The following is a 14,139-nucleotide window of genomic DNA, read 5'->3' on the forward strand; positions in this document are numbered from 1 at the left end:
TTGGATAGAGTGAAATCAAAAGTGATTATTTACTGTTCATATCATTAAAATGTTTGAGGACAATAGGATCAAAAACCTTGTCATTTCTTTTAACAAAAGCAAACGTCTGTAAATTTCTTTGCAAAAACAATTAACATGTCAATTTGAAAATCTATAACTTCAATAGCCGAGATATTGAAAGAATTTTTGAAATCAAAAACCATTCAGCTTTACAACCTATAAGGTTGACAGTAGTCTTTGGTATAATCATGCTTTGATTCACTGTTATTTAAAAATTGAAAAACGCAAGTACAATAAGTAGGGACTTACGATTTCGTGTAATGTGGCTTTATTCGCATACTATTAATACAGTCAAAAGTAGTTTGCGTACTTTATATTTCCGATCAATTAATTAGCACAAATAAAAACTCTACAGGTTGAAGCAGTCTGGCAGGCAAAGCCATCTGTTTTAGCGATATGCTTTTTTGTATTAAAGAAGTTTGAAGATTCAGTACCAATACTTGAAGAGTATATTCAATGTATATATGTATGCATTTCGTTAGACCTTGAAGTCAAGGATAACCCGTTAAAGTGCAAGCTTTTTCCAGCGGGATCCTTTGGCTTTGCTGAAGGGAAAGCACGCGGAAGAGACCGTGGTGGGATATAAGAAAGTCCGGGTGCGATACCCTAGATGATTTTCGAAGAAGGCCATTGGTTCTTTTACGTGCTCGGTGTTTAGCACCGATACACGAGGTACAACTTTCCTGGGTTAAATTCGTACCGAGTACACCACTTTCTAAGCACTACTATTTTATTTCTCGGCGTCACAAGGGAGCTGTCTGTTCCAACTGTCGGTATGACGCGGCCAAGGATCGAACTCTTGACCTTCCACTCCGTAGGCTTTTAACCACTTGGCCACGGAGACGGTTTCTCGGATGCCTCAAAGGGAAATGATATAGGCTAGTGCAATAATCCTACTCGACCAACGACCATAAAGGTTCATCAAATCCCATGTACATGTTCTCATCGTTTTTTTTATTTATTTTAAAACATGTATTATGAGACGTTCACTGTAGTATCGCTTACCGTCATGTAGTAATAATATAGAAAGGTTTCTTACTTAATATCGTAAATTAGTATAGTTATTGCCTAATAATTACCAGTGTACCGCGTGTCAATCTATAACAATGTTATATGGCATGAAAATGTCCCACATTACGACATAAGTAATCACTGTCTGGAACTAGTTATGCTAGATTGACTTTACGTTTTGTAATACCACATTCCTAAATCCATTTAAACTGTGTAGGGTTGCGTAGAAGATGAAAAAATGAGTCCAAATTAACATAGTATAATCATGAAAAATTGAAGTACCACATACACACATGATGTTTGTTTTATTAGCATCATTAAGCTGTTTAAATTTTCATCTATATTTCTTCTCTAATACGATCCGCAGTTTTATTCAAAAGACACCACTATATAAGTTGAAATGAAAAAGTGGGAACATGCACTTAAATTGCCTGCTTTTATGTGAATTATGGAGTTTTATCCGTGAAATAATTTCAAACTATGGAGTTAAAAGATCAACCTCAAATCTTTTAAAATCAATTTTAGTTACTTTCCCTTGATCAAACTCCTGTTTGTCAAACATTTTTTTAAGCTGAATGTTCAAATACTTGTTTTCGTACGAAACATTTCAGACGAGAACAACTTCTCGAACATAAATTCGATGTTATATCATTTCTGTAATATCTGTTTAAACTGTATGAATTTGTTATACGAACTTATCTGAAAAATCCAACAAAAATAACTGATAAACTGAATTACCCCACCTCGCCGCAGTCAAAATTTGTCATCAACGAAGCCTTTCAACTTTCTAAGGTTCATTTAGTAAATGACGACCAGTGTAATTTGGTAATGTATTCATACCCTGCTCAATTAAAAAACAATCGTGCTTTGACTGTTTTTATTTGGAACTTCGAGGCATAAATAAACAAGTATTGATGAATGGTCACAAAATGTCTGCACTGAAACACAAGTAAAAAAAATCTTTGAAAAATAATTTTGGAGAACTATTTCTCCACAAGCCGGCGTATGGCCAATAGTCTACGTGGTCGACAATTAAATTTCATCTGAGGTGCTCCCACAGGTTGCCGGATTGTAAAGGGTATTCCGAAAAGGCGGTATTTAGAAAAATACATTAAAATACTAAATCATCTCCGAAAATAAGTATAAAAGAAACAGAACATGTGTTGATTTCTGTGTAAGATGGAATTTTATTTCACTCGTTTTTATTGAAAAACTTTACACTCGTGGTTCATGATAATGTGTTTTATATATGACATTTGTGAAATAAAATACGACCTGACACAGATATCAGCAACCATTCTCTATCAAATTGTTCAGTGGTTCATGACATTCTTGGTTAAATCTTTAGTCTCAAGCCCCATTCTGTCAAGAAACACTCACATTACATACATCGCCTTTATAATTTTAAAACAATATTTGCATTTACAAGCAACTCATTTTACAACTACTGACACCCTGCATACTATTTCTGCTAATTTGCATACGTCATCATGGAAACCTATCATACGTCATCATGGAAACCTATCATACGTCATCATGGAAACCTATCATACGTCATCATGGAAACCTATCATGCGTCATCATGGAAACCTATCATACGTCATCATAGAAACCTATCATACGTCATCATGGAAACCTTCCATACGTCATTATGGAAACTTTTCATACGTCATCAGTTTAACAGCATAAACGTATACCGTATGAACAATAAATGTGAATGGTCACAAGTACGGAAAGTGTAGGAAACAATGCCTTGTTTTTTTATCATAATAAAATATTAAAACATCTTAATTGACTTCTTTCACAGGATGATTACATACTACTATACTATATAATACACTATTTACCACGATCGCATTTAGAATTAAAAAAACATACACAATATAGCAGATTACTTCAAAAGAAGAAAAAAATCATAATAAATAAATAAATAAAATGTGGTTCAGAGCATAAAATGAAATGAGCATTATCAAAGCGAGGATAGTTCAAAGTACGTGGCATGCACTGGAGCCACCAAATCTGTCCACTTGGTAGATTTCCTTTCCATGTTTGGCACGCCAAATGGCTTCCAATACCTGAAACAAATAGGAAAACAATTAGAATGAAAAACCAATTAACACTGCCATGAAAGCAACGGACAAAATGGCAACATAATTAGGATTGCCCTTGATATATTCACAGATTCAAACATTTTCATTTCCTACTATTCAGAAGTCATGAATGATACTCAAATGTACAGGGAAAATATGTGATATCTAGATATTCTAAAGCTTGTTGGACAGTCTTAACTGATTTTAAACTTTGGAAACTTATATTATGTTTCTGGTAAAATGCGTTCACGAGAGACTGTATCTAAGCGGCCAGGCCAACACTCAAACAGAATTAAGGAAGTGTTTTTCCACAACCATTTCTTTAACACTAAACTACGAAATAGTTATGTTCATAAACGGTTAAACATGTCCAATTATTTTAAGTCATTTATATTATATAAAAATAAACCAGTTTGGAGACTTCTAAATAACGACACCCCAAAAGTGCATATAAAATATATGCACGTTCAAAAAACAAATTAAACAAGGAAAATACTTATATTTTGTCTAGTTTGTATTTTTTAATTTACTTGATTGGTTATTAGCAACTTTTGGACAAAAGTTAACCAATCAATACACAGTTTTTCTTTGGACGAAACCAAAACATAAAACTTTTGTATTTATTTCGCTGCAGAACAAAACTGACAATATAATCTTCTGAACTTTGGTTGAAGTGGTTTCTTTTGCAAAGCAAGCAACAAAGGCCATGTTTAGTCTATTAAAAAAAGCAAAAACATTATGTCTATCTATTGACCTACAGATTGATTTGTTTCAGAAAATGGTAAAACCAATTTTATTATATGGATGTGAAGTGTGGGGCTACGGAAATAATCATATTTTAGAAAAAGTACAGTTGAAATTTTTGAAGTATGTACTAAATATTAAAAGCAGTACACCAAACTGTATGGTATATGGCGAAACCGGTGTAAAGCCATTGCAAATAGATATTGATACTCAAATGATCAGTTATTGGTCAAAGCTTATTGCCCCACACTGTACAAAACTTCCAGTATCTGTTTATTATGTTATGCTAAGTAGATATATGTATGATAATAGAATTAGAAACAATGAATTTCAATGGATAAAACATATACGAAACATATTTATTAAATGTGGTATGAATAATATTTGGGAAAGCCATGAGTTCCCAAACATATTATGACTTAAAAGATCCGTTCAAATGAAATTACCTGATCTTTTCAAAAACGAGTGGTATTCTACTTTAAATACGTCAAGAAAATGTTGTAGCTATAGACTGTTTAAAGAGAATTTTGAATTCGAAGAATATTTAGTTAAAACGCCTGCTAAGTTTTTAAATTATTTAGTAAAATTCAGAACAAGAAATAATAGACTACCAATTGAAGTAGGAAGCTGGAACAATATAGAACTGAATGATAGAAAATGCGAACTTTGTGATAAAAACAGTATTGGTGATGGATTTCATTATTTATTAGAATGTAGCTATTTTGCCGAATATAGAATAAGATTTATTGACAGACAATTATACCGATATCCTAATGTTTTTAAATTTAAAGATATTATGAATATCAATCCCAATGATTATATAAAATTCATAAAATTATGTAAATTCCTCAAGTGTATTGTTAACAAATTTAGTATAAGAATGCAGCACTATGTTCTCCTCCACATATATTTATATATGTTTGATATTAAAGTTTCAATAGCATAAAAAATACTCATATTTAGAAAATCTGTATTATTATGTCCAATATATTTTGTAATGCCTCATTATGTTGTATTGTATATGTACCCATGCTCTTTTTGTCATGTACTTATGACATGAGTGATGTTAAATAAACTTGTAAGTAAAAACTTGTCCCTGTATTTTTACTGAATAATCAATGGGACCAAAGAATGGTTAATTTTCTTTAGACTGTCATTATGACACATCGTGTGAAAGGGCTTTAATGTTTTTATTAATATAAAAGCATACAATAGTACAATGGAAACAACAGAAAAGCACAACCCGAAACTATTTGACTTTGACGTTGTTATAAAGATGACGACAATAAAAACCTAACAAACAATGAGCTTATGACACATGTCTCAACATCAGATCAGACACGGAGTACTTAGTTCACATCAGGTCAGACACGGAGTACTTAGTTCACATAAGATCAGACACGGAGTACTTAGTTCACATCAGATCAGACACGGAGTACCTAGTTCACATCAGATCAGACACGGAGTACCTAGTTCACATCAGATCAGACACGGAGTACCTAGTTCACATCAGATCAGACACGGAGTACCTAGTTCACATCAGATCAGACACGGAGTACTTAGTTCACATAAGATCAGACACGGAGTACTTAGTTCACATCAGATCAGACACGGAGTACTTAGTTCACATCAGATCAGACACGGAGTACTTAGTTCACATCAGATCAGACACGGAGTACTTAGTTCACATCAGATCAGACACGGAGTACTTAGTTCACATCAGATCAGACACGGAGTACTTAGTTCACATCAGATCAGACACGGAGTACTTAGTTCACATCAGATCAGACACGGAGTACTTAGTTTACATCAGATCAGACACGGAGTACCTAGTTCACATCAGATCAGACACGGAGTACTTAGTTCACATCAGATCAGACACGGAGTACTTAGTTTACATCAGATCAGACACGGAGTACCTAGTTCACATCAGATCAGACACGGAGTACCTAGTTCACATCAGATCAGACACGGAGTACCTAGTTCACATCAGATCAGACACGGAGTACCTAGTTCACATCAGATCAGACACGGAGTACCTAGTTCACATCAGATCAGACACGGAGTACCTAGTTCACATCAGATCAGACACGGAGTACCTAGTTCACATCAGATCAGACACGGAGTACCTAGTTCACATCAGATCAGACACGGAGTACCTAGTTCACATCAGATCAGACACGGAGTACTTAGTTACACGGAGTACTTAGTTTACATCAGATCAGACACGGAGTACTTAGTTCACATCAGATCAGACACGGAGTACTTAGTTCACATCAGATCAGACACGGAGTGCTTAGTTCACATCAGATCAGACACGGAGTACTAAGTTCACATCAGATCAGACACGGAGTACCTAGTTCACATCAGATCAGACACGGAGTACTTAGTTTACATCAGATCAGACACGGAGTACTTAGTTTACATCAGATCAGACACGGAGTACCTAGTTCACATCAGATCAGACACGGAGTATTTAGTTCACATCAGATCAGACACGGAGTACCTAGTTCACATCAGATCAGACACGGAGTACCTAGTTCACATCAGATCAGACACGGAGTACCTAGTTCACATCAGATCAGACACGGAGTACCTAGTTCACATCAGATCAGACACGGAGTACCTAGTTCACATCAGATCAGACACGGAGTACTTAGTTCACATCAGGTCAGACACGGAGTACCTAGTTCACATCAGATCAGACACGGAGTACTTAGTTCACATAAGATCAGACACGGAGTACTTAGTTCACATCAGATCAGACACGGAGTACCTAGTTCACATCAGATCAGACACGGAGTACCTAGTTCACATCAGATCAGACACGGAGTACTTAGTTTACATCAGATCAGACACGGAGTACCTAGTTCACATCAGATCAGACACGGAGTACTTAGTTCACATCAGATCAGACACGGAGTACTTAGTTTACATCAGATCAGACACGGAGTACCTAGTTCACATCAGGTCAGACACGGAGTACTTAGTTGACATAAGATCAGTCACGGGGTATTTAGTTCACATCAGATCAGACACGGAGTATTTAGTTCACATAAGATCAGACACGGAGTACTTAGTTTACATAAGATCAGTCACGGAGTATTTAGTTCACATCAGATCAGTCACGGAGTACTTAGTTCACATAAGATCAGACACGGAGTACTTAGTTTACATCAGATCAGACACGGAGTACTTAGTTCACATCAGATCAGACACGGAGTACTTAGATCACATCAAATCAGACACGGAGTACTTAGTTTACATCAGATCAATGTCAGACACGGAGTACTTAGTTCACATAAGATCAGACACGGAGTACTTAGTTTACATCAGATCAGACACGGAGTATTTAGTTCACATCAGACCAGACACGGAGTACTTAGATCACATCAAATCAGACACGGAGTACTTAGTTTACACCAGATCAGACACGGAGTACTTAGTTCACATCAGATCAGACACGGAGTACTTAGTTCACATCAGATCAGACACGGAGTACTTAGTTTATGTATTTTAGTTTAAAATATTTATTTTACAAAGATTGTAAAACAAGTAATTACAACATTAAACCAATCATTCTCGTTGGCACGATTTTACGCTTGAGTAAAGGTGAACCTGGAGGAAACCCACTTGTCCAGCTTGGTGACCACAAACCAAACTCACATGCGCCCCAGCCGGGAATCGAACCCGGCTCGCCTGGGTAAGAAGCGAGTGCGCTAACCACTGCGCTAACCGGACACATTTTAATATGTTGGATGAATTCAAACTTAATATAAAGAATGCACTCAGCAATCCGAGATACAAGTCAGTAAAATATATACCTCTTCTTCGTACGGATAGCCGCCTTGCATAACTCTGGAGTACAGCAGCTTACCGTTTACAAACACCTCGAATGAATCTGAAACACAACATTAAAGGCCTGTACTGTCAGAATCTGCTTACCAACATAATCTATGAAATAAATATTTCATGTATTTGGAATACATTGGAAATCCATGTTACCTAGACGCTCACAAATAAACCGCTCAAAGTCAATATAAAAGCCTGTTTAGCTTCTCAAGCGTGGGGGGGGGGGGGCAGGATTGCATATATATCTAAATTCATTAAACTCCCAACGAAGGTTAAAAGGTTTAAATATTTTCTACCGCTTTTTATCATTTAGCTCAGACGCCATTTCTTGTTAAAACAATGTGGGGTTTGGTGTTTTCGGAAAGAGTCGGACGGTTATTATTATTAGAGAATTTATAAATATGTTTGTCTGGCCTAAATTTAATTATTTTATACACAATATTGCTCACTTGAAAGTCAAAGAAAGGATTTTCAAAGGGTTTAAACATACCAAAAGTCTTTTGAAAATGATAACGGCCTGTCTTTCATTTAAACAAGTTTAAATATCAGGATACATAAAGTTTTATTTCAGAGATTTATTTCAAATTCAATAAGGTGAATAAAACACGATTTAAACAAATATGTACATTGGTACATAAATAGATATGATTAGAAGAAGGCACAATATAACTGTTTACCAAAGATCAATTTTTTTTTTATAATTTCAGTACATTGCAAATACATTACATTTATACTGCAATTCTTACAAATTTAAGGATGCGATTTCATAATAAAATGAGGTACTAAGCCGATATTTTATTATATTATACATTACATAAATGTGCCCCTTTTTAGGGTATATAAAGCTGATCGGTCCGTTTATCAATGTATTTTAATAAAAATCTAGTTTCAATGACGTCAGCGGTCCATATCATATTTTTGGCTTGTCCGGACCTCGCCAAAAATCATATGGACCGCTGACGTCATATAATATGGACCGCTGACGTCATAAAAAATCATATGGACCGCTGACGTCATATAATATGGACCGCTGACGTCATAAAACTCATGAGTGCCGCTTGCAATTTTCACAATGGCGTTTTTTTCGCAAGTAAACATTATTAGATGCGTTCAATAAAACACATCAAAGGCGCTTTAAGATTATTAAACAAGTATTCGGTATAATATAAGAAATATAAAACACCACTTCGGCCATATGGCATTATAAGGACAACCAGTCAGCCCCGATAGTGAATAGACCTCGGCTAACGCCTCGGTCCATATACACCTTCGGGGGCTGACTTACCAGTCCTTATATTGTCTTATCACATGCTTACCCTTGTTTTCCGTGTAATATACCCATTACGAATATTGTTATCTTACACATGTGTAAGATAACCTATCAGACATTTCTATTGGCCAGACTAATCACACGCAACCTAGATATCCCTCCGCATTGTTTGTAAACAAAATGGTTTAAATGCCAACAAATACTTACCGTAATAATGAAGCTTTAAGACTTTCGGGAGAGAAATGGCTAACGAATCATAGTGCCAGAAAGCATCTTGTACACAAACTTTCTGATAACAATGTTCCGCCAACCAGATAATGCAGATTACTAGTCACAGAAATATCCAGTCAGTCAACAAATACAGCCACAATAGTGACAAACACCACAAGAACATTTCAAACATCTCCATCTTGACCAACACAAGCAATATGCAATCAATGCCATTTGCTTGCCAATTTAATCAGCTGTCGGTTACCGAAAACACAAATACGAATTCCGCAGCACAGACATCACATTACACATCCCATGGCGGCTAGAACATCATGTTCTCTGGAAACATTCCTGGTGGAAATTAACTTTTTCATCAGCAACATCCATGCAGTACAGAGTACAAGGCTTCGCCGTTATCATCTGCATGTTGTGAAACACCATGTACACCAAGAAAACGCTGCAAAATCATTGTAGAAAGCGACAGCGAATAACTTTTAAATCAATGCACACAGAAAACTTGACAGACCGATGTAGGTCACATAAACCGCGTAATTGCATGTACTCTGAGTGTGACGTCATCAAATTGTGTACTTATTGGGTTTTTTTGGTTAAAATCGTTCGTTATTCATGTTGTTGGATATTTTACTACACATTTTTTTATTTGTGACTTGTTAAGCGCTTTATCAACTTTTAAAACTTGATAACTGCTAGTTACTTTTGTCATTTTAATTTGGAACTATTTATATGGCGCATCGTTGACATTCTACTCTGAGTACTTTGGCTGTCAAACAATCGGTTCAGAAAGTGGAACTTAATTGGTAATAAAAACACCGTTTTAAGCATGTGATAAAAAAGATCTGACACTCGTTGTCATTTAATTCAAGAATTTTATTAAACTCGTCCATGAAAGTTGTTAGTAAGCTCGCCAGAGGCTCGCTTACTAACAAATTTCATGAACTCGTTTAATAAAATCTTGTATTAAATGACAACTCGTGTCAGATCCTATATATCTGACCCTCAGTGGTGTGCAATACTTTTCAAATATATTACTATATTTACATCTCACAAGAATCATTATATATACAGGTTTTGGATAAAATGTATGTAAATATATCTAACCTTTTTTTTGATAATTTAAAAGTTTGCTTCTTTAAGGATAGATTAAGATCTGGTTTCTTTATTGGTTTCTTGGTTTTAATGTTTTACAAAAATGAATCCTTACTTTATTCGCTGAGGCTTTGATTATTTTGCTTTTAAAACGTACTTTTCATTCTATTGTAGAGGCACAACCCAGAGCTAAGTAAAGTTACCGGCCAACCGATTAAGACATTTCGTAAACCTGATTGCAGTAGATTCTCGTACCAATTCTTCCTATGAACTCGGTGAACTTAACATCCCGGAAGTTATCTTCCACGGCCATCCGAATGTCGTCTGCTACGCCCTGGTTCGTACAACCGGTCCTGCAAGAGCAATATTCTTTTTAAGTTTACAATACATATAATCAGTTGTTGTAGTTATGCCTTTCTGTAAACTATATCAAAACCGTCTGAGATATTTCACCCATTTTAAAAAGGTACTTTTGTGCTTATGTTCTTATATGTATTTTAGCAAGTAAATAAAAATAGTATGTATAATGATATAAACATTTCTTTTAAAAATGTCTAGTATGAAAATATGAGAAAAGAAAATGTTTTCTAAACTATTAATGACATTTCAGGATTGAAACATTCAAATAACACAATGGAAGACGTGAAGCCAAATCATTAACAATTAATCTGTGTTGAGGCACAACGCTAAGGCCAAACATACATACATCGAACAATTAACACAGACCGAACGCACGTGCAATAGTCTATAACTTTATCAATAAGTGTTGGGGTATCGCCTTGAAACGCTAAAAGAAATAGAGATACAGGAGGTAGGTGTGACAGTCCCAGTATGTTTTAGTGCAGCAAACTAATTTGTATGTATATCCAAACAAATTCGCTTAACATTTGTGACATTTTTAGCCTCAAAAAGATTAAAAAAAAATGCATTTAAAACAATAATAAAAATGCAATAATATCCAAAGTATAATCTAAGTTTAGCAAAAATTGTCATTATGGAATTTACATATCACGTGACTTTCTTAATGCCAAACATTCAATGTTGCTTTTTATACTAATAATTTCCACTTTTTTATTTAGACTTATAGTATTTAATTATACATTCACTATATTTATTTTTATATATTATTTCAAGTAAAAGCTCGCTGGTATTTAACTGAAGAAAATGGAGGTAATAAGACACTGAGTATTGACACATAAAAGCGATTTGAAACTAATTAACATTGATATTTTTTAATTGAAAATGCTTGCATCAGATTTATTTTAGAAACAGGAGCTTGATTTTTTTCATGTGAAATTTCGATTAAAAAGTCCAGTTTTTCTCTAGTTATTTCTGCAGTCTAAAACCTCAAAAGAGTCCGGCAACTGCTAATGTAGAGTTTGCAAACCGCTATACTCCTGCCACTGATCTAACTCATAAGCATAATTATAGTGAGTAAGTGTTATTTTCCATCCATTTATGTTTAATAAGCATGTGAGTCTTGGGATTATATCAATTATTATTATTATTATTATTATTATTATTATTATTATTATTATTATTATTATTATCAGAAACTTTATCATTATTATATACATGTACACAAAACAACAACTGACAGTAGGATTTTATCCAAACTCATTCAATGTTTCATAGCGTTAATAACGCATTTGACAAAATAGAGCTTTTTAAGCGTATTTTACAATACTTGTATAACTGATAAAATCATTTCGTCTACATTCACATGGAACTGATAGTGTCGATTTCTAACCTTTAAGAACGTAAAAGAGTCCATTTAAAAAATAAAATCAAACGAAATATAAAAACAATAAAAATGCATGTTAACAAGCATAATTTAACTTAAAATGTTAAATTTGGAGAATTCGACTGAAAATATTAAAAGAGTAAAATATATATTTGGGTTTAGTGATGCGCTGAAAACAATTCGTAGTTATAATTTACTGAAATAAACGAAAACAATAACAAACGACAGTTTTGATATACCAAAAAAGCAAGAAGGACAACGTTTATGTTATCTGCCTAGAATTATGAATAAAATTGACTTACCAGTGTTCAATGACGACCTCAACCCGCCCCGAGTATGTGTTACGAGTGGTCCTGTGTGAAGTCCCATAACTCTTTTGGGAATACGTAAAGTTCTTTCTCTCTGCCTCGTATTTCTGCGGATTCTGGTAGTAGATGGCCTTGGCAGTTTGCATAGCGTCATAGTTCCGACCATCCTCATAGTAAGGCGCACCGCCTTTTTTGTCTATAGCGTAATCCGCCAAAGTCGTTGAAACGAAGTGTCGCTTTTCTGAACCCATTTCTGAGCGAGTTAATTAAAATCCGAAAGGAGATAATTCACAGAAACTATACACGCAACCATACCATGATCGAACTAGGGTATTTTTATCGACATAGCAGAGTCGTCTTTGTGAAATTTACTATCCAAATGCTCACAAACAGTACATTCTATCATTATTTAAACTATAAAATTTGTACTGTTTTATATAATCCTAATCGGACTTTTTGAGATCATTCCACATCTGAAATGTATTTCTTCCAAAACTTTGCTTCACTTTAAACGTTTTAATGGTGATGATTTTGCGCAGTGTCATTTACCCACCATATAATTAAAGCAGTCCTGCTTTTAAATCTGTCAACCCTATTCACCACGTCAATCGAAATAGGGTTATTTAATGAAAAGAATGTTTTGTTTGCTTTTGCATCCATATTCGAATACTGTGGATTGATTTCGGCACATATTCATCGCCTTTCAATAGAATAAATAGACAAATCTGAATCAATCAATAAAATCTATGAACATAGTGTTATCGCGGACGACTACATCATAATAGCTCTTCTATCGAAGTTTACAATGCCACTCAAGTGAAAAAAAACTTTTACGCAAACAGTTGAAGGTGTTATTACTGTAAACTCATGAAATATGTTTTTGATGTTTCAATTCGAGAGGTGAAAGCGAAAAGGTTCTATCTTCTTATTTATTTAATGTCACATAGAACCTTTTTGTATTCACCCATCGAATTAGTTGTTTTAAACGTTGACGTGGTATATGGAACCATTTTGATGGTTCAATTAGTTTTGCTTTAAACCACATGCAACCATGACCTCACAACTTGAGAGCATTTTGAACGACCAATGTTTTTCTCTCTGTTTATTGCGTCTGACCATGATGCAATCATTATCATAATGTATGACCCAATCTAATAAGAGCTATATCATATGTGCATATTACAATATTAACGCGTAAACAATTGAATCAGTGCAAAATACTTCTTGTAACGTTTAATTGAAAAGCTTATGACAACAATTTAACAAATTATGAATTTAGACTTTTCAAAATATTGATTTAGGTTTAAGTGGCCTGATGACATTAGCAATAATTACAATTTTCAAATTAAACTAAAACGCGATAATATAATGATTGTAATGTGTTGCTTTCATATTTGGAATTGCCGAAAGGCAAATCATTTAAGTAATAGAAGTAGAGGCCTTAAACAGTGTGTCTGTTGTTGAGTGTGTGTTAGGCCTTGAACAGTATGTCTTGTTGAGTGTGTGTAAGGCCTTGAACAGTGTGTCTCTTGTTGAGTGTGTGTTAGGTCTTGAACAGTATGTCTCTTGTTGAGTGTGTGTTAGGCTTTGAACAGTATGTCTCTTGTTGAGTGTGTTATAGGCCTTGAACAGTATGTCTCTTGTTGAGTGTGTGTTAGGCCTTGAACAGTATGTCTCTTGTTGAGTGTGTGTTAGGCCTTGAACAGTATGTCTCTTGTTGAGTGTGTGTTAGGCCTTGAACAG

General features: G+C 34.7%; 1 protein-coding gene across 1 annotated transcript; it reads right to left on the bottom strand.

Annotated features, from left to right (window-relative positions):
- Window positions 1-1,942: 1,942 nt before the first annotated feature.
- On the bottom strand, window positions 1,943-12,956 carry LOC128220570 (uncharacterized). Its single transcript, XM_052929013.1, has 4 exons — window positions 12,391-12,956; window positions 10,600-10,697; window positions 7,730-7,806; window positions 1,943-3,146 (listed from the first exon to the last, which is right to left on the bottom strand). The coding sequence occupies exons 1-4, from the start codon at window positions 12,645-12,647 to the stop codon at window positions 3,057-3,059; spliced, it is 522 nt and encodes a 173-aa protein (XP_052784973.1). The 5' UTR covers window positions 12,648-12,956; the 3' UTR covers window positions 1,943-3,056.
- Between the last annotated feature and the right edge of the window lie 1,183 nt (window positions 12,957-14,139).

This window comes from Mya arenaria, chromosome 15 (assembly GCF_026914265.1).
Source record: "Mya arenaria isolate MELC-2E11 chromosome 15, ASM2691426v1".
Classification (NCBI taxonomy): Eukaryota; Metazoa; Mollusca; class Bivalvia; order Myida; family Myidae; genus Mya; species Mya arenaria.

Coding starts and splice junctions, on each gene's coding strand:
- LOC128220570 (XM_052929013.1), bottom strand. CDS start 12,647: ATGGGTTCAGAAAAGCGACACTTCGTTTCAACGACTTTGGCGGATTAC. Junction 7,807..10,599: donor CGAGTTCATAGGAAGAATTG/GTACGAGAATCT, acceptor GTTGTGTTTCAG/ATTCATTCGAGGTGTTTGTA. Junction 3,147..7,729: donor GCTATCCGTACGAAGAAGAG/GTATATATTTTA, acceptor TATTTGTTTCAG/GTATTGGAAGCCATTTGGCG.